The sequence below is a fragment of the Suricata suricatta genome, chromosome 8 (assembly GCF_006229205.1).
Source record: "Suricata suricatta isolate VVHF042 chromosome 8, meerkat_22Aug2017_6uvM2_HiC, whole genome shotgun sequence".
Taxonomy (NCBI): domain Eukaryota; kingdom Metazoa; phylum Chordata; class Mammalia; order Carnivora; family Herpestidae; genus Suricata; species Suricata suricatta.
In genome coordinates, this window is record NC_043707.1 from 73,615,704 (window position 1) to 73,636,829 (window position 21,126).

A 21,126-nucleotide genomic window follows, 5' to 3' on the forward strand; every position below is an offset into this window, starting at 1 on the left:
ATTTCCTCAAACAGTTGTAACCAAAAAACAAAGAAATAAAAACCCAACAAAACCTCCCCCAAACCAAAAACTCTCAATCTTTGCAGATTGTGTGTGTGTGTGTGTGTGTGTGTGTGTGTGTGTGTGTGTGTATGGGGACATGCCTTCAGCACTCAACTAGACAGTCTACAAGTCTGCCTTACTCTTCGTTTCCTGCTTTTTCATTAACCATCAGAGCCTGATGGTTAGCCAGAGGTAAGAGCTTTGGACCTCTCAAGTCTCTCCTGAGCATGCACTTAGCCTTCGGTATGCACATGGTCTTCTGAATTCCCAGAAATATGTCTTGAGTTTTTCAAAGCTTTTATTCCCCCCAAATTCTCATACTTTAGTCTTTCTTCCCGATCTTTTTAGTTAGTATATTGTTTTTCCCGACCTTTATTGGTTGCCATAGGCAGCAGGAACTAATGCATTTGTCTTTAAATGTTTTCAATAATACACTCCCCAACCCCTATCCCCCCTACAAACAAACAAGCAAAACAAACAAAAAAATACCACAAGAATAAAGTCTATTCTTCACTCTAGAACCAGTACTTGTACTAGGAACATGAGCTATTCTTCAAGGCCACTGCTGAGCCAAGGTTAAAGGATGGGACCAGAGTACATTAAAAATGCCACAAAGCTGTTTTACATAGATTCAGCTGTTTGTTTGTTGGTTTAGGTGTTCCCTGGTTGTTAGAAGCTTTTGTCAGTTTCCAGAGTTCCAAAAAAGTTGATTCTGACATTTTTTGGCTGATTTTGCTTTTGTGGGGGGACAGACTTTGAAGTTCCCTACCCCACGATTTTCCTCTTGAGTATTATCTGTAGCTTTGTAAACATCTTGACACCATATCAAATTATCTTCTTAATCCTTTTTTTTAAACTTAGGATTTCTTTAATAAGAAATGGTGACAAACTTCCATCTCAGGATCATTTGATTGTTCAAGAGTACATTGAAAAGCCTTTCCTAATGGAAGGTTACAAGTTTGATTTACGAATTTATATTCTGGTAACATCATGTGATCCACTGAAAATATTTCTTTACCATGATGGACTTGTGCGAATGGGGACAGAGAAATACATTCCACCTGATGAGTCTAATTTGGTAAGTGACCCCAGACAAAATCAATGATTTTATTCATTTGTTCAACTTGTACTTTTAAAGTACCCATTCTATGTAATGATTGTATGAATCTGACTCCCTCTTCTTCAGTTTTTATAGTCGGGAATTGTGTGCATCAACAAGACTGCTTCTTACATATAGACACCTTTGTGAAAATTAGAAAAAGTGATGTCTCCCCAGCAGGCTAATTATGAGAAGGCCCTCCTTCTGGGTGCTGTGAGCATAAGGATAGATTTCAGAGTACACATGCATATGTAGCGACCTTGTATAGAAATGACATATACACATGTGTATACAGTGGCCCTATATAAAAATGGATTTCAAAGCACATATATGCATACTTTGGATAGAAATGATTTATTTATAAATATAAGGAAAAATAATATCTCATTGAGAAGTACAGACAAAGTGTCATGGGGTTGAGTATAGCGATAGTTTGCGTTTAGCTCCTCATGGAGGAGGTGCTATTTGAGCAAGCTTTATAAAAAAAGGTCCAGTTTAACATGTAGGATGTGGGAGAAAGTATTTGAAACAGAGAAAGCAAAAGTTATCAGGAAGTAGAGTTATTAACTTTTGTTTGCATAAATGAAAAGATGGTAAATTTACATTGATCAAATGTGAAGTAGAGACATAAATTGGCAGTTTCTGTGTGCATTTTAAAGTATATTAAATGGAACTTTCTGTAGATATTTTTCCATTAAGATTTCCTTTGTGCAGCTGTAACGTATAACTGCAGTTTAGAGTTTAAGGAGGTCATCGCTTCTCGGCCTTTTGGCTAAGATCAAGTCGTAGAGTTTAAGGAGGTCAAACTATAATTTATTATCACAATTTTTCATACAAATCACAAATTTCAATTTATAGTAAACTATAATTTATTATCTATACTTAAAAGTTTAGTTAACCTCTACCTTGTTTTTGGATCTACTAATTATAGTAAAAATGACAATTAATTATTATTTCCCATTTTATCAAAGGCCTGGTTATTGGTCTCTTCCAATGTTATGCCCAGAATTAATTGCATTAAGAGTGGTCATATTTTAAAAATTACATAACAACTGATCATAAATGTTGCTATGTTCAGTTAACTGAAAAAGGTTGGAAACCTGGCAAAGGAAGAATAAGGGGACCTGTTTTCACTGGAAAGGAAGGTAAAAGAAAGAATCATCTCTTTAAGGGTCAAAGGTGTGAATATATTCAGTCACCAAGTAACACTTGAACTCTGCTGCGTTCTAGGCATCGTGCTCGTTTTGGAAAAAGAGTGACCAAGACAGAGACAGTGCTTGACTTCCCAAAAGCAGCAGTCTAGGGGGGAGGCAGAAAATAAAATAAGCAGTTTTAATACCTGATGGTAAGTGTAATGGCCTAAGAAACTGAGGGTGCTATGGCAGTGCATAGCAAGGGCATCTCACCCAGTTGGACATGAAGGTGAGAAGAGGAGTCTGTAAAGTGAAATATGAATAATGGCGGGTCAGCCAGGTTGGAGGCAGGCTGGGATGAACTCCAGAGAGAAAAATGGCCCAGAGATACGATATGTCCGGAGAAAGCAGACGTGTTCAGTACTGCTCTGTACAGACTACGAAGGGATGGGTGTTCAGAAGTGAGAATGAAGATTCTAGACGACAGATCTTCCAGGGCTTTTTAGGCCATGTCTAGGATTTTGGAATTTAACCTAAGAAGAAGGGGAGCATTGAAGGATTTTAAAGAAGGAATGACTTTAAAAAGTTAACCTGGTCTGTGGTGTAGGGAATGTGAGATGCGGGTGTGGATGGATGGGAGAGGAGAAGGTAAGGAAGAGGGTGTTTTTTAGTCTACCCACATGTGAGAGGAACGATGGCCTTATTTGAAGTAACAGTAGTAGGGCTAGAAAGAGAGTAAGAATATAGATTTAAGAAACCTTTATGATAACATGGATAACATTGATATAATAATATACTGACTGGTTGGATTTGTAGAAAGAAGGAAAGGAAGAGAGAAATTAAGGATAAAACTCAAGATGTTTGGGATGGGCAGTTGGGTAGATGGGGTGTTATTCATCATGATAGGGAATATAGGGCTGCTAAAGGTCTGGCAAGCTGGTATGTTTGGTTTGGGGGGCCTGCAAGGACCTCCAAATGGATCTGTGCTGTAAACATTTGGATGTATAGTATAGGTCTGGAGTTCAGACAAGAGAACTAAGCTACAGGGCTAATGTGAGATTTGTCAGCTTTTAGATTATAATTAAAATAATTGTTCTGGGTAAGAATGGGTTATAATACATGTGAGAGGATAGTCATATTTTAAGAGAAAAGAATAAGGGAAGACATAGGAAAGGGTAAGACTTGGAAGGTCATTTAGGTGATGAAGTGATTTATTCTAATCTTAACTTATGTGTATGTGATTTGCTTAAGTACACTGGGTTAGAAAATCATAAGGAAAGACCATGAATCAGGAAATGTATCTCACTTTTCCATGTGATTTTGAATCACATAATCTTGTGGCTTTGGTTCACATGTACAAAGAATGATCTCCTATATAAATGTCTGGGATCCTCACATATCACTAAAATTCAGAAGTTCACCTTTTTTGATTTCACAATCAAGTTCCTAGATTCCGATATGAAAAAAAAAAGAAATATAAAATTTTATCTAAAGTGAGATCACAGTTAAATCAAAGGTAAGCTTAAGAAGAAAGGCTGGAAAAAATAAACCAAAATGCTCTCATTGGTGGTTTTTGAATGGCATACTACTGCATATTTGTTTCTTTTTTCCTATTTCCAATTTTTAAAATAGTGAGCATATATTTTATGAAGAGTTGTGTGTGTTTATAAGAATTAAATATTGGTAAGCTACATATAAGATTATAAGACAGAATCTCAAACATTGAAATATATTAAACATTTATTTTTTGCTACCAATGTAGCAGTTGGTCAGTTCTTGAAAAGTTTTGTATATCCCAATTCATTGTATTGAGTCTGTATGCTAAAAAATAGGGTGGAGAATAGCTACATTCCTGTTCATACCTTGCAGGTTGCTATTTGATTTATACTTGTCTTCACCGGGGCGCCTGGGTGGCTCAGTCGGTTAAGCATCCAGCTTCGGCTCAGGTCATGATCTCACGGTTCGTGGGTTCAAGCCCCGCATTGGGCTCTGTGCTGACAGCTAGCTCAGAGCCTGGAGCCTGCTTCCGGTTCTGTGTCTCCTTCTCTCTCTGCCCCTCCCCTGCTCGTGCTGTCTCTCTCTGTCTCTCAAAAATAAATAAAAAACATTAGAAAATAAAAAATAAATTTTATAGTTGTCTTCACTGCTTATGGTCAACGTCCAACAGGCAATAAAATGCTTACGAGGGGATTTTTGTCAAGGTAGATGTGAAATTGGAATTTCTAATCCTACTTACAAAGCTACTGTTTTAAGAAAAAATGCAAACTTTCTTACTTTTTTCATTAGGATAGCTAGAGTTTTTAGTATTGCTTTTATTGTCTATTTAAAAAATTCTTGCCAAATGGAGAGCCCCTCAAAAAATTATTTTCCAACATTTTTTTTAGTTGAAAAGTGATTTCTATTTTGGAAACTTGGAAATGCTATAGTTTGATTAATTTTCTTTTTCTTCAGATCAAGCACTTAAAATTAGACTAGCATAAGATTTATGTTCTTTCTTTCAAATGTCACTTAATTTAAAGCTTTTTCTAAGTTTCACTAGGGAAACTGTCTTCTTCATCTTCATTTCCACAGTGCCCCCTACAAGTTCCTGCAGATAGTAAGTAGGTGCTCCTTAAATATTGCTTAATGAATGAAAAAATAAATTCTTAATTAGTGATGGGCACATGCGTTGGTAAACGACATGTAGCTGAAATCATAAGTTATGCACTGAAGCTGTTAATACTATAGATGTAAATAACTGCAATGGAAATAAAATATGATGCAAATACACTGTTATTAAGAAACCTAAATAACGATCATGTACATCAAGTATGTGATCATTGCGAATCACCTAGCTATCTAAAGTAATTTCTGAGAATAGGATCATGAGGACAGAATTTTAGATTTGATGAACGTCTGTGCTAGATTGATAAGGAACCATTAGATGTGTCTTAGTTGACAATTAAGAAAGGTTTTAAACTTTGAATTATGTTTCCAGTTTATTTGAGGATCACAGTATCAACAAATGTACGGCCATAAAGAGACCAAGGCACAGCAGCTCCAGTAAGGAGCGCTATACTGTTAATCGTTTAGACTCTGTCTGGCCTTGTGTGGTGCTTCTGTCTGCTGGCTCTAAGTGCCCTCTGTCTTGTGAATGACTTCAAGTGGCTTCCCAGGCAGTGTGACAGGGCAAGGTTGTGTTTGGTATTCCTGCCTTTTGGTTTGTGCTACTTACTTGAACTTTCATTTTTCATTTTTCTTTTCAAAGCTATAGAATACTCTCTCAGAAAATTCCGTTCCCCAAACAAATTTGGGTGAAAACTGTAAGTGACTAAAGACATTGAAAATAATGAAAACAAATAGTGTTTTTCTTGCTTAGCAATGTAGCATTTCACATTTCCATGTCACTACTTTATATATTCTTATTATTTTAATACTTTAAAAAATGCTTACTTATTTGTTTTGAGAGAGAGTGTGTGTCCAAGTGGGAAAGGGGCAGACACAGAGGGAGAGAGAGAATCCCAAGCAGGCTCTGTGCTGAGCAGAGCCCAACCTGTGCTCAATCTGACAAATCATAAGATCATGACCTGAGCCAAAATCCAGTCAGACCCTTGGCCAACTAAGCTACCCAGGCATCTCTATTTGATGGTAGATATATTTTGAATAATATGTAAAGTAACATTGTAGATGACTGTATTTGTAATCCTTTTATTGGAAAAGTGCCATTTCACTTAATTTGAAAGTTCTCTAGATCCTTGTGAATTTGTCGATTTGTATATTTTAAAATTTAAAAATGTCTTTCATCTTTGAATGCTTTATTTTCTGTGAAACCTCACAGTTCTAGAGTCTCGTAGGTGATAACAACTTTGGTTCTTACTTGTTACAGACCCAGTTATACATGCATCTAACAAACTACTCTGTGAACAAGCACAATGAGCATTTTGAAAGGGATGAGACTGAAAACAAAGGCAGCAAACGTTCCATCAAGTGGTTTACAGAATTCCTGCAAGCAAATCAACACGATGTTGCTAAGTTTTGGAGTGATATTTCAGTAAGATTATACCATATCACAATTATAAGTGTCTTTCTTCAGATTAATTTAAAGGATCATCAGCATTTTAAATAAAGAATAGATTACATTCGATTGGGCAGATGAAGTATTGTAATGATGGAGGTAGGACTGTGGAAGACCTTGATGAGCCATGTTTTTACTTCTAGGGATGGGAGAGAGGGGTTCTAGGTACAAGCAGAGGCATCGATGTAGGAGAACAGGGGAAAGTGGAGTTTGATTTGTGTTTGGTTATATCACTCCTGATTTTCACATATACCTGTAGTCTTGCCTTTGCATTCCTAAAAATGTGTTGTTTTGTGTAGAAAAAACACAGATTTGTAATACTTCAGGGTCTGTTAATATTCAGTCTCCCTTCTCACGCTGTTTGAGTTGTTTCATGCAGGCTTTTATTAGCCAAAACTTTAACTTTTTTTTTCCCTGCTCTCCAGTATCTTCAATAATATATCCAAAGATTTACATTAAGTGATTGTTTTGTCTTCTATCTTTATATACTTTAGGATTTTTATGTTCAATTTTTTATTTTGAATGAAATTTTTCTGAGAACAGCCTCTCATAAAACCTCTGATACTTACCTCAAGTATGATCTTGGGTGGGATTCTAGATAACAGCAAGATTAATCTGTCTTCCATTTTGTTACTCCCATATAATGAATATTGCTCCCACCAGGTAATGGAATGTTTGTTTCTGACCTGAAATACCAAGTGGAGTGAGGAATGACAGGATAATTTTAACAATAATAGTAGTTGACATACCAGAGGTTTACTCTGTTCTAGGCACTATGCCAAGAATTTTACATGGAGTCTCATTTTGTACTTACTTCTATCTTTTGCAGTAGGTATTACTATTTCCCCTTTCCCTTTGAGAAAGTAAGACTCCCAAAGTTTAAGCAACATAACTGGGGTTGTACACTAGCAAGGAGCAAAGCCAAAAATAAATCCAGAAAGCCTCATTAGAGCCAAGGTCTTAACTGCCATATTATAGTCCTATGCCTGTAGAGAGGGATTTAAAAAGACAGTATCTTCTAAGGCAAAAAATCAGCAAGACCACTTTTCTACAATCCATAGCTTGTTCTTAAACTTCAATAAACCAACCTTTTGTTTTATTAGTAATAGTAACTCACTCTAGTAGTATTGTGTGTCCTCTTGTCTCCAGTAAGCCTTATGAACTGCAAAGTCATCACGATACGAAGAAGCCCACCTCTCCTCGATTCTGTCCCACCCTTGCAGCCTTTGTCTCAGTGGATGTTCTATAATGCTGTTTGTGAAGTAGTTGACTCTCGTTGTAATTTTTCTTCTCTGCCACTCCTACATCCTTCTGTATGGTTTCTGAGAGGGCTAGCATGTACTCCTACCCTTATTTATTTACGAGATAGAAGCCACATTTATCAACTTGTTTTTTTTTTTGTTTTTGTTTTTGTTTTTGGTCTTTCTTGAGAGAGAGAGAGAGAGAGACAGCATGATCAGGGGAGGAGCAGAGGGAGAGAGGAGGAGAATCTTAAGCAAGCTCCATGCTCAGCACAGAGCCTGACATGGGGCTCCAGCGCATGACCATGAGAGCATGACCTGAGCTGAAATCAAGAGTTGGACGCTTAACTGACTGAGCCACCCAAGTTTTGTTTTACTTAACTGTTTACAGGTATTTTTGAGCATCTACTAACTGGCAGGCACCAGTTTAGGCACAAGGACATGGCTCTAACCAAAAAAGAAAAAGATCAGCTGATTCTATGCTGTGTGAAATGGTGCAGTAGGGGATAATTATGACTACTTTTGATTCCAGGGTCAGGGAAGGTCTTTCTCAATACCAATAGCCAGACACGGGAATATTGGGAAGAGTGTTTCAGAAAGAGGGAAAAGTTACTGCCAGGGGCCCTAAGCGTGTAAGCATGGCTGGAGTGTAATGAGTAGGACAAGAGTTGCATGAAACGGAATCAGAGCAGCGACAGGGGCCATGTGTCATAGAACTTTGTGAACTTGGCCAGGGTGTTGCTCTGTAAGTTTAGGCCTTGTTTCCACATATGTAAATAAGATACACAAAAGTAAGGCAATTTCACCTTTTTTAAAAAAATAAATCTCTCTACTTGCAGGAATTGGTTGTAAAGACTTTGATTGTAGCAGAACCTCATGTCCTGCATGCATATCGAATGTGCAGACCTGGTCAGCCTCCTGGAAGTGAAAGCGTCTGTTTTGAAGTCCTGGGGTTTGATATTTTGTTGGACAGAAAACTAAAGCCATGGCTTCTGGAGGTAAGGCATTTTTTTTTTTTTTAAGAAGAAAGGGAAGTTACTACTGTTCTTGTGCATTAAAACAATTGTTTTTTAAATGGTAGTTGGCACAGTTGTCTCATTAACTGAGCAGAAAGAGGCCTGATTGGAACATGTGGGAGGAAGAGAACAAAAATTCAGAGAATAGAACAGTTCCAAGAATGGACCAATATGTGTTTGATATTACTTTTCCCAAGTTCATTTGAGTGCATTTCTAGGCCAGGAATTTTGAGTATATGTGTGGATCTGCTTCGTACTGATTTCTCTACTTTCTCCACTATTTTCTCAGTCTTACGGCCTCTATTACTTCATGACCTCTGGATGTTGTGTTTCCTCTGTGTGGGTGCCTGGACTTCAGGACCACAGCCTCCTTGTCTTCCCTGGGTTCCTATTCAAACTCTCTAGGAAGAGAGGGACTCTGATTGGTTTATTAATCAGTATTCAGTACCCAATACCCCAGCAGGCATGGGCTCTCTCTGAAGGCCATATTGTATGCCTCAGGCCTCCCTCATCTCCAGCCTGTTAACTGTGTGCCTCTGGGTTTGCTGCCAGCCCCTGGTATGGTCAGAGTCATTGTTATTTTTCTCTTGTTATAAAAGACCACTTCATATTGGGAAAATATGAATTATTATAAAGGAAAAATAAAAGATAGTCTCTGCTTAAGATTTGTGTATCTTTCTCTCCAGTCATATTACATCCAGAAGAAAACTTAGAAGTTTTCCACCCTATTCAGCAGTTTCCTCTCAGACCCTTGATTTGGAGTCATAGAGTGCATGGGCACAGAACACTGTGTTTAGAAAACTTTATCAGGAAAATAGCACATATCTAATAACTGAGTGTTTACTATCAGATTAGTTACATTTTGGAACACATTGCTATAGAAGGTATCATCAAGTGACTTTCATTTTATGCTGATTATCTTTTTTTGTTAATGATTTTGAAGTTGGAAGTTCTATCTGTAACATGCAAAAGCTAATTGAATGAGTGATAGATAATCAAGACATTCAATGTACATATTTTTTATTATTTTTTAAAAATACTTTATTATCAAATTGGTTTCCATACAACACCCAGTGCTCTTCCCCACAAGTGCCCTCCTCCATTACCACCACCTCTTTTCCCCCCTCCCCCTCCCCCTTCAACCCTCGTTTTGTTTTCAGTATTCAGTAGTCTCTCAGGTTTTACGTCCCTCTCTCTCCTCAACTCTCTTTCCCTCTTCCCCTCCTCCTGGTCCTCCATTAGGTTTCTCCTGTTCTCCTGTTAGACCTATGAGTGCTGAAGGACCTGAATGTGAGACAGGAAACCATCAAAATATATTTTTAAGAAGGAGCACTTTTCCAATTTGAGGGCTAATGTGTGTGTGTGTGCACGTGTGTGTGTATGTTCAATCTTCTGTGTGCCAGTATGTTATATCCAATCAAATACAATGTCAGATGTTCAAATTCTGTTCCTGCCTGGGTCCTAGAAGTAAGATTTTGCTTATCTTTTTGCGTCCTTCATTACTTGAATATGAAAGCATTTGACTCTGCACCTTCCTAGGCCCAAAATTGTCTTCCCTAGGTTTCCTACTTTGTCTGCAATTATCCTTTCCTGTTCTTAACTAAATTATTTTTTTGCTCCTGCTACTTGTCTTTTATCCTTGATGGGGTGGGGAAAAGGGGGAGGCACATGCATGAAGGGTACTCAAAGTATAGTAGGGAGTAATGAATATAGTAACTAACTATAATTTAGTTACCTGTTTTTAAAAGCATTTGTTTAACTGAAGCTTTGTATGAGCTTTGTAAATCAGAATTGACCGAATGGCTGAATTCCATACTTTTTTAAAAGGCTCAAAACACCATTGTTTTCATTAATATTTCATCATACTTTATTCTTTCCTTTATCATATCCAGATTAATAACCATTAAAAAACTCCACACAACACTTAACAGCTAACTAGCATTGTTTGCATTAGCATATTTTCATTTTTGATTCATTTTTTTTCATTTCCAGATCAGTCAAAACCACTACAAAAACTTTATAATAACCCATCACTATGGATAATGAATTGTATTAAAACAATTAAAATAATCTTATTTAGATCTTGCTTCTTTGTGTTTTCTCCCAGCTGCAAATGTAGTGGTTCTACCATATGTTGTTAAAACCTTTTGGCACCATCAAGTGGAATAAGATAGAAGGTGCATCTGAGGATGTGATAACTTTTAGTTAACTGGAATAATTGCGGGTAATGATTCGTGGTGACAAAATTGCAGAAATTTTCAAGCGGAGAAACATTTTTAGGGAAAAGTATGAAAATTGGGTAGGGTATGAATATACTGCTAATACTTTCATTACCCTTGAATTACTTTCAACAAGTCATTGTGTCAGGGGGCAGAGATACAAGAAGACAGAGTGGTTGCCCTGGCCGAGTGGGGACTCAGATATGTGTCTTGTGGTAATAGTTACAGGTGGAAGTAGGGAACAGGCTACCAGCACAAGCAATAGAGCGATTGATCTGTGTACTAGTGTGTGTGTGACAGTTAAAAAGTCTTGGCAGAGGCGGGAACTCCTGAGCAAGTATTTAAGGCTGTAGGAAGTATGGGGGGGACAGGGAGTTGGGAGAGAAGGGGTGGGATGAGGAGAAATTACTGGGCAGAGGGAACAGGCCTAATTTGGGAGCACAAAATCTGTTACGGAGACTTTGTTATGTGCATGAAATGATTGTGCTGGTTTTGATAGTAAAACTATCATTTGGTTGGTTAATAAATAGTATTTATCAAATAATTTGCTTTCTAATAGTTTTCATTTTTGCATGCATTTATAAGCTGCTGAGCTTCAAGACCCTAACATCTGCTGGGTTTAGTCTGTTCTAGAATTGGGGTAGGAGTGAGAACCAAAGAAACCATCAACATCACAGAAATTTGAATGAAACACTAATTGTCAGTTTCTCCTGTCTTTAGTTTTTACTTTACCTTTCTCATAGAACATTTGAGAAATCCAAAATGTTAATTGAAAAAAGTTTTTCTACCTTTTCATGTCCTAGTTTATCTTGTGTGAGTACATTTCTCCATAGGCCAATTTCTTTTTTATGGTAATAGTGGGCAGATTCTTACATAGGTAACAGGGTCTGAGATCACACCCATTCTGGAGGAGGGGCATGTCTGACAGAATACCAGATAGCAGTTTTGGGATGGAACACCCAAGGAATTCTATAAAGACAGATTACATTTCAGTGAGCCACTTAATCATTGTATCTAAGTGTCTGGTTTATTTTACAATCCTGTTACATGTAGCAGCTGACCGATCATTAATTGTATTATAAATTCCAGGGAGTTGAATCAGTATGGAACGGTTAATTTTTTTTCACATAAAACACATTACCTTTTTTTTATACTTGTAAGAGGAAATACTTAAGAGTTTTGAAGTAGCAGAGATTAATAAACTCCCTTCTTTTTTTTTTTAATTAATGTTTTATTTTTGAGAGAGAGACAGACAGAGCTCAAGTAGGGGAAGGGCAGAGAGTAGAAGACCTAGAATCCAAAGCAGACTCGAGGCTCCGAGCTGTCATCACAGAGCCTGACACGGGGCACAAACCCATGAACCACAAGATCATGAGCTGAGCCAAAGTCGGATGCTTGACCAACTGAGCTGCCCAGGTTCCCCAGTAAACCCCCTTTCTTAAATTTGCCTGGAATAAATGGATGTTCTTATAGTTACTAAGCTATTCCTTTCTCCTTGGGACCACATCACATAGGCAGAAATATGTCTATCACCTTCTAAATCAGAAATCAGCAAAGGCATAATATAGTTGTGATATCTCTATAAATGGAAGAGCATGCATCAAAATGATGGCATGAAAAGATTTCATGTATTTAGAAAGTAACATGAATATTATAAATACGTATGCATAGCAAATAGTTACCATTTATCAAATGGTGAGCAATACACGATCAAATAGATGACAGTATGCTAAGTAGTGGGGTTACACGTGATTTTTCTGTTTGTTTAGCTCCTATTTGTATACTTCTATTTACTTATACTTCCTACAACTGCCAGAGTTGTAAAATGCATAGTATCAAGTTTTTTTTGTCCCTTTTAGAATAGATTTGTAAGAGACAACTCTCTTCCAGGACTAGGGGCATCATATTTGTTGAGATTGTATGTGGTGTTAGGTGGTGGTCGTGGAGCTGAGCTGTAGTTTAGAACTCAGCATGTTCTAACCGAGCTAATTAAGTAATTTTCTTAAACACTTGCTATTCCAGTTATTTTCATAACAACAGCAACAACAAACCCAATAGCAACAAAGACAAAGACAAGAACTCCAGTTCTTGAGGTGGTAGCATGTTGTATACTGGATTTCAGGGTATATACAGTTACTGTTACTTCTTTTTTTCATCTTTTTAAAAATGTTTATTTGTTTTTGAGAGAGAGAAAGATCATGAGCAGGGGAGGGGCAAAGAGAGAGAGACACACACACACAGAGAATTAGAAGCAGGCTCTGAGCCTGTATGCCCAGATCCTGACATAGGGCTTGAACTCACGAGATGTGAGATCATGACCTGAGCGGAAGCTGGATACTTGACCTACTGAGCCACCCAGGTGCCCCTTTACTTTTCATCTTAATAAAATCCTGGGAATGATGTTGGAAAGAATGCTCACAAATAGCTCATTTATTCCCCAAATCCTTATACAGTTAAAGAAGTTCAAAGAGATTAGTCTGCAACTACCTTTAATGGTATCTTCTGAGTTACATACTCAATTTTTTTTGAAATGAAAAATGATGAATTATTATTTGATCCAGGTGGAAAGAAAATAGTTTATTTTTTAGATAGCAATAGGCAAATTCATCCAGAAGATATGAAGCAGGGAAAAGAGGGCACCAATAGTTTCTGTATGCTAAATACATGCATATGAATATTACCATATTGGTAACATGCATATCTTGTTTGTTACATCATTATTATTACTGTTAATACTGGTCTTCTAATCTTTTTTTAGAATGAGTCACTTTTAACTTCCTGAACTTAACACCTAGAGCATGGGGTGCAGGCTGAAAAGGGTGGGGAGAAGGGAGGGGGCACATTTGCTGACTGAAGATCCTGAGCTAAGGCAGCAGGGGGAAGAAAGAGGGCCGTGAGAGCAGTCAGTTCCTTGCAGCTCCCTGACTTCGGGTGGTGGGGAAGGGAGGTGTGACAGTGGTAGCTGGGCCATCCAGGATGCAGAGCTTTGAGATTTCTCGTAGAGTTTTTCTATTGGTTGGAGATCATGCATTCATTTAAAAAATATGAATTGAATATTTATCAACCTACCAACATTTAGCGAATTCTCATTGTTTTCTTTATAAATTTCAGATTAATCGAGCTCCAAGCTTTGGAACTGATCAGAAAATAGACTATGATGTAAAAAGGGGAGTGCTGCTAAATGCACTGAAGCTACTAAACATCAGGTAACGTCTTTTCGTCATTGTTTGGAAGGTTTCCAGCACATCTGGCCTGGAACAATCACCTGTACATGTGGTTGACTTGTAACTTTTTCCTTTTTAAAAAAAATTTTTTTTAATGTTTATTTATTATTGAGAGACAGAGCACAAGTAGGGAAAGGGCAGAGAGAGAGGGAGACACAGAATCCAAAGCAGGCTCGAGGCTCTGAGCTATCGGCACAGAGCCCGACACAGGGCTTGAACTCACAAACCACGAGATCATGGCCTGAGCCGAAGTCAACCACTTAACCGGCTGAGCCACCCAGGCACCCCGGCTTCTAACTTTTTCATAGTTTGTGTTTTATTTCTTGATTCCATTCTTCAAATCCACTTAGTGTTTTCTTTTTAAGTATTGTTTCCTCTCCTCTCTATATACTGCTTCTCCTCCTCCCTGTATCATGCTCTGAATCTATAGTAAATCTGGTTAAATTACAGTGTTGGTATAATTATTCAATATAGAGTATAAGATTGAATTGGAGACAACCTGAGGAAAATCTCCAGATTATCTTCCTCACCTTACAATAAGAAACTAAAGCAGAGGGCATTCAGTGTTCAAGAAGTGAAAAAAAAACCCCATAAAACAATAATCCTCAAACACATGGATTTCCTCCCTTTCTATTCAGAAGTCTTCCCACTATATCATGCTGCCTGGGTAAATAGAAATGAGAGGTAGTTATTAAGATGGGGTTAACCTTGCCATTGAAAAGCATAGGCAAGATTTCTTTTTTTTTTTTTAAGGCTGGATAATATTCCATTGTATGTTTATACCACATCATCTTCATCATTGATCTATGGATAAACATTTAGGATGCTTCTGTGTCTTGGTTATTGTGAATAATGCCACAGTGAACACGGGAGTGTAGACATCTCTTTGCATCCTGATTTCAACTTCTTTGGAAAGATTCTCAGAGTGGGATTGTTGCACTAATATTATTAGTGGTACTGTTAGCTGGTTGCATTGTACATGATCATGGATCTCAAATATTGGAATTGCTATTTTGTGGGAAAGCTTTTGGCTCATTATAAGAGGAATTTGTTAGAAGTTTAGTTGAAATGCTTAATGAAGTAGTGAGTCATCTGCCTCACAAGTGTTCAAACAGTGTTTATGGTGTTGGACTAAAGGGCCTCTGAGGTCATTTAAGCCCAGGGATTCTATGAATTCGATGGATTCTCATTGTCATTTAAAGAACTCTAAAAGAGTTGTGGGATGCTTCCATGCAATTTATTTATTTTAAGTGTTTTCAAGCATTTAGCAGATGGCTGCATGAGAAGTAGCTTTATATGGAAAGCATTATTGAAAGAAGGGATTGATACATTAATTTGTTTAGAAATTTTCATATGGCTCCTCTTTTGCTTAATCAAAAAATGCTTTGCCTGAATTTAACTAATATTTCAATTATCCTAAAAGAAATGAATGGAAGAGATATAGGAGGTGAATTTTTTTTATTTAGCTTACACCAGTAGTATGCCTATACATATTTTTTTAACATTTACTATTATTGTGTAAGTAAGCCTCACGATTTTTGTTTTTTGTTTTTTGCATGTCATTGCCAATGATGTTACCAATTTAGGACAATCTATGGGTGTTTTGGTCTTTTTAGAAGTGAGATATATACAGTTCAAACAGTGAGAAATGTCTATACTTAAAAATAAAGGAGAGTTGGAATTAATTTTCCTTATTTTTTTAGTGTTGTTCCACAAAGAGTGTTTAGTAGAATTCTTAACATTTAGAGCATGCGCTACTGAGGCTTATGTTGCAGGCACGCTTTTTCCTCCATCCAGATGGAGTGCTCCGTGGACGTATACATGTGTGAGACTTGTATTTCAAATCTGCACCATACATAGAGTATGGTTTCATATACCTCAAAGTTCAGTTTTTGAGACTATTCTTTTAATCTCAAGAAAACCCAGAAGAATGTAGATTGTTCATAGTATTCCATCAAAACCCTGGGAATACAGAACCTCTACTTTACTACATGGAGACACATATTCAGACGAGATTGGGCGCGTTCAGGGTGATATGGCTGTAGACTGGAGACACATATTCAATTGGTGATTAGATTAATATGATGTATATGAATATATAGATATATATTTTATTTTGAAGAGAGAGAATGCAAGCAGGGGAGAGGGACTGAGGGGGGAGAAATTAAACATGCTCCTCACTCCACATGGAGCCTGACATAGGGCTTGATTCCATGACCCTGGGATTATGACCTGAGCCAAAATCAAGAGTTAGATACTCAAATGACTGAGCTACCCAGGTGCCCCTGAATACATATATTCAATAAACTTTGATTCATATCCTCACTGTGTCTCTTCTTTTGCTAACTCTCCTCATAAGATCAGGGCTTATTTGAATTCCTGTGTTTTATATTTTAGGACCAGTGATAAAAGGAGAAACTTGGCCAAACAAAAAGCTGAGGCTCAAAGGAGACTTTATGGCCAAAATTCAATAAAAAGGCTCTTACCAGGTTCCTCAGACTGGGACCAGCAGAGACATCAGTTGGAGAGGCGGAAAGAAGAGTTGGTATGAAAATTTTAACAACATAGCCACAATTTGAATTGCATAATTCATTGGTCAGATTTCAGATTTTATTTGTAAAATTTCTTCATTTTTAGAAAGAGAGACTCGCTCAAGTACGGAAACAGATCTTAAAAGAAGAACATGAAAATCGGCATATGGGGAACTATAGGTAACTGTGTTTCCATTTTCTTATAGATTGAAGAAGTAAAGTGTCAAAACAACTATTCTACATTTTTTAACCTTTTAGAATCTTTTTGAGCACTATTTATTTCATTCCTGCTAGCTGGCTTCATCGGTGGTTGTATGAGATCTTTTAAACCTCATACGATCCTGTGGTCTTATTTGTTTATAATGTAGTATTTTGAGAAAGTCAGGTTTCAGGTCTCCTAGTTTTCTTTCTGTCAGAGTGATTTCTTTCTCTCTGACTGATTGCTCTACTTGGGTTAATCTTTGATGTGTCAGGAACCTGGCAGAGTGAAAATGTTTGAAGGAAGCAGGTATGAGATATTACAAAGGAATGTGGGCTGTGTTGAACCCTTCACGTATTCTTTGACGGGATAAAAGAGGAGCACCCCCCCCTTCCCTACATTCCTTGTATTCTTGGAAAGACTGCCCCACCTCCCAACCACTGACAGAATTAGGAGGATTTGGGACCACCGAGCTTCTCACACTCTTGGTAAAACATTCTTTCCTGCCTTAACATCCTCAAGAGCAACAATGACAACACATTCTTCTCATTCTGCCTTTACTCTGTTCTCTCCGTCAAGAGAGGCAAATTCCACCACCACAGAGAATATCGGGATTAATGCCTGCATTCTTGTATATGTCAGTAACCACGCTGTACATGCACTGCCTCCAGATTATCGCTTGTTCCCTGCTCGCTCCCATGAAGATCTGTATTTCTTCAATGTGCCCAATTGTAATTCTTATCCAGCCACTTACCCACAACCAAACCCTTCTACTGTGCCTTCTCGAACTTCATTGTTTAATCACGGTTCTCTAGATAAACTTTAGTTTGCATAGGTAACCAATGACAATTTGTGAATTTCTTAGACCTGTGTTCATCTTTATTCCTTGCACCTAGTAAAATGACTGGCAGAGTAAGTGGTCAAATTGACCTTAACTCTTGTACCATGATAGTTTCTTTTAAACAAGTTGGTTTGTCTGATTTATTGTAGACGAATTTATCCTCCTGAAGATAAAACTCTGCTTGAAAAGTATGAAAGTTTGTTGGCTGTTGCCTTTCAGACCTTCCTTTCAGGAAGAGCAGCTTCATTCCAGCGGGAGCTGAATAATCCTTTGAAAAGGATGAAGGTAAAGAAATGAATGTTTATAAAGAGAAAAATGAATGAAACCTAATGATATGTTTTTAAAAACAACCCACCTTCATCCCTCCGATAAAAACATTTTAGTTTTGAGAGGCATTTTCCTTCTATTTTATCCACTGGTAGCATTTCATAACCAAGTGATTTCATAAATTAGATGTCTAACAGGACAAATTATGAAGCAGAGAATGTTGATATTATATTGTATTATCAATCTATTGTAATAAACATGTCTTCTCACAGAGGTGTGTATATACAACTGAATTAAAAAATCCATTGAATTAACCTAGTGTTTTTTGACGCTCTTGTCATTTGGATTGTAACTAACATTATACAGTATTTTTCCCTGATATACTGCATAGACCTGGCATATGAGAAGTAATTAAAACGCACACATGCATAGACACGGAGTAATCTGTTTACCAAAATGTCTATCAGTTTTCTTTTGTAGCCTAATAAACCACTTGTTTGCTCATATTCTGTAATCTTGGCTAGGCTCAGCTGAGTGGTTGGGCTTGCTTGGAGTGAATCATACAGTTGCTTTTATCTGGAAGCTTACCTGGGCCTGGAAATCCAGGAGGGCTTCACTCCTATGTCTGGTGCCTCAGGGAAGATAAATGGAACATCTGGGGAGCTGGCTGGATATTGCTTTCTCTCCACGTGGTCTCTTAGCGGGGTGCCCAGGTCCCATAGTACGGTAGCTTGGAGTTCCGAAAGGAAGCACTTCAAGAGGATACACGCAGTGTGCAAGTGCTGATCAAGCCACTGCTTGCATTGTGCTTGCTAATGTCCCACTGGGCAAGTAAGTTTATGTGGACCTGATAAAATTTTGGTACTTTATATTATTGCCATTTCATTACGGTGATAACCTCCATTTCTTGGATACATTGTTAAACTGAGTGATTCAAAAGTCATGATAAAGTTTATTATAGGGAGATTTTGCTATCGTCTTTTCACTCAAATTCTGTAGCAGAAAGATACAAAGCCACTTTAAATCTGGCTACACCTAAAGACAGAAGCAGAAGGAGTAATGCCTACTGCAATGTTCTTTTCCTCTGAAAGGGTTTCTTTAGACATATCCAGATGTTTCCACCATTAGAATTATATTCTGTGGCCCCTTTGCTTTGCTTGATCAGGACAGTGGGAGGGAGACCTTTGTTCGTTTTCCTTCACCTGCTCTGTCCTGTGGACACAGAGTCTGTGTCATCTTCTCATTACTGTGTTCCACAGCCCCACCTTTTCTGCTACAAAACCTAGGGATTTTGGAACCAGATAGACCTCCATTCAAATTCTAGCTCCCCCATGCATTAATTTTGTAACCTTAGACTAAACTATTTGATCAATAGTTTCCTTATCACTAATATAGTACTATTAAAACAATACTTGACAGGTTGGTTGTTAAAATAAAATTGAAGTTAATTAAAGGAGTCTGCATAATAAATAGGTTTCAAATCTTAATTCCCATATTCTTTGTATTCTTCAAAACCTAGTTTAGATGTCACCATTTTGCCTGCCCTATTCCATTGATTAGTGAACCTCTTCTTATACAAATATCATGCTATCTGTACTACTGTAGCTTTTGACTTTACTAGGTCCTTTATGCTTCCATATGAGTTTTAGAATCCACTTGATTCTAGATTTTGATTAATTTTTGCATTACAAAGTGGTTGCTTGGATTTTAATTGGGACTCTGAGGAACCTATAAAATAATTACTGGGGAATTAACAGCACTGAGTCTTCTGGTCCATTAATATGGCATATTTCTCCATTTACTTGAGTCTTTAATTACTCAGCTGTGCTTAGAGATTTTGGTGTATAAATTTTGCACATCCTTAGTTTAATTTTTTGAAAAATGTTTGTTTTGAAGGATAAATAATGTGGGAACAGGGGAGGGGTAGGGAGAGAGGGAGACAGAGAATCCCGAGCAGGCTCTGTGCTGTCAAATGCAGAGCCAGACGTGGGGCTCGACCTCACAAACCTTGAGATCAACACCTGAGCCCAAATCAAGAGTCAGACGCTTAACCAACTGAGTCACCCAGTTTCTCCTAATTACATTTATTCTTAAGTACTTGATGTTTTTGCTACTATGGCCAATAATACAGTTTTAATTTTTTTCATTCTTAAATTTGTTTCCAGAATATAAATATATAATTATTTTTCTATATTGTCCTTATATCTAGGCAATATTGTATTTTTATTAAACCCACCTCAAATTAATTTCTAATTTTTATTTGGTTATTTATTTATATATTTATATATTTATTTGGAAGTTTATTGCTTAATTTTCATACATCAAAAATTTCTTGTTTTGTTTTTGTTAAAAATTTCTAGGGGCGCCTGGGTGGCTCAGTCGGTTAAGCCTCCGACTTCAGTTCAGGTCAGATCTCACGTTCGTGGGTTCGAGCCCCGCATCAGGCTCTGTGCTGACAGATAGCTCGGAGCCTGGAGCCTGCTTCCAGTTCTGTGTCTCCTCCTCTCTCTGCCCCTCCCGCTCTCATGCCCTGTCTCTGTCTGTATCAAAAATAAATAAAACATTAAAAAAATTTTTTTTTAAATTTCTAGTTTATTTCATTAGTGTTAGAAAACATTCTAATTTCAATATTGTAAAATGAATTACACTTGCTTTAATTCAGTAGAGTACTTATTTTAGTGAGTGTTCCAAGTGTATTTAAAAATAATTTGCTGCTACAGGCGTTGGTTATAGAGTTTTATACATGTCATTTAAGTAACTTTGGCTACTAGTGTTGTTCAGATATTCTGTATCCTTCCTAGTTTCTTTGGCCTACTTGTTCTAGCAATGACTGAGAGACTGTAAAAACTTCCAACTGTGATTGTGGATTTTGTTTTGTCAGTTTTTGTTTTCATATACTTTGAAGTTACGAAAGTGTTTCTCTAATGATTCATTTTTTAAATTTCATCATTATGAAATGTTTATCTTTCTCTCAGGTAGTATCCAGTGTCTTAAAATTTACTTTGTGTGACTAATATAGCTTCTTTCTTATGGTTACTTACTGTTGGAGTGATGTATCTTTCCCATCTATTTATCAAGTCATCTGTGCTCTTAAATATTTAATATGTCTCTGGTAATACCATGTAGTTGGGTCTTATTTCCTTTAAAATTAAGTCTGTGTGTCTCTTAATCATTTCACACATTTATTGGTATAGTTGGGTTTGTCTTGTCTTTTACTCTTTGTTCTGTATCCCATCTGATCATTATTCCTTTGATGTTCC

The 21,126-nt window shown here is 37.2% G+C and overlaps 1 protein-coding gene across 6 annotated transcripts in view; it reads left to right on the forward strand.

Moving 5' to 3' along the window:
• Nucleotides 1-21,126, forward strand: part of TTLL7 (tubulin tyrosine ligase like 7) — a 92,991-nt gene that overhangs the window by 13,538 nt on the left and 58,327 nt on the right. For 5 of the 6 annotated variants that reach the window (XR_003912022.1, XR_003912021.1, XM_029948494.1 and 2 more), the window contains exons 6-12: nt 904-1,120; nt 6,140-6,304; nt 8,409-8,567; nt 13,916-14,010; nt 16,426-16,573; nt 16,666-16,739; nt 17,749-17,884. Coding sequence is in view for 4 of the 6 variants with exons in the window: in XM_029948494.1 (XP_029804354.1) it covers nt 904-1,120; nt 6,140-6,304; nt 8,409-8,567; nt 13,916-14,010; nt 16,426-16,573; nt 16,666-16,739; nt 17,749-17,884 (994 nt within the window). In the remaining 2 variants the exon portion in view is untranslated. The remainder of the gene's footprint in view (nt 1-903; nt 1,121-6,139; nt 6,305-8,408; nt 8,568-13,915; nt 14,011-16,425; nt 16,574-16,665; nt 16,740-17,748; nt 17,885-21,126) is intronic. The other variant, XM_029948497.1, reaches the window with a different exon arrangement.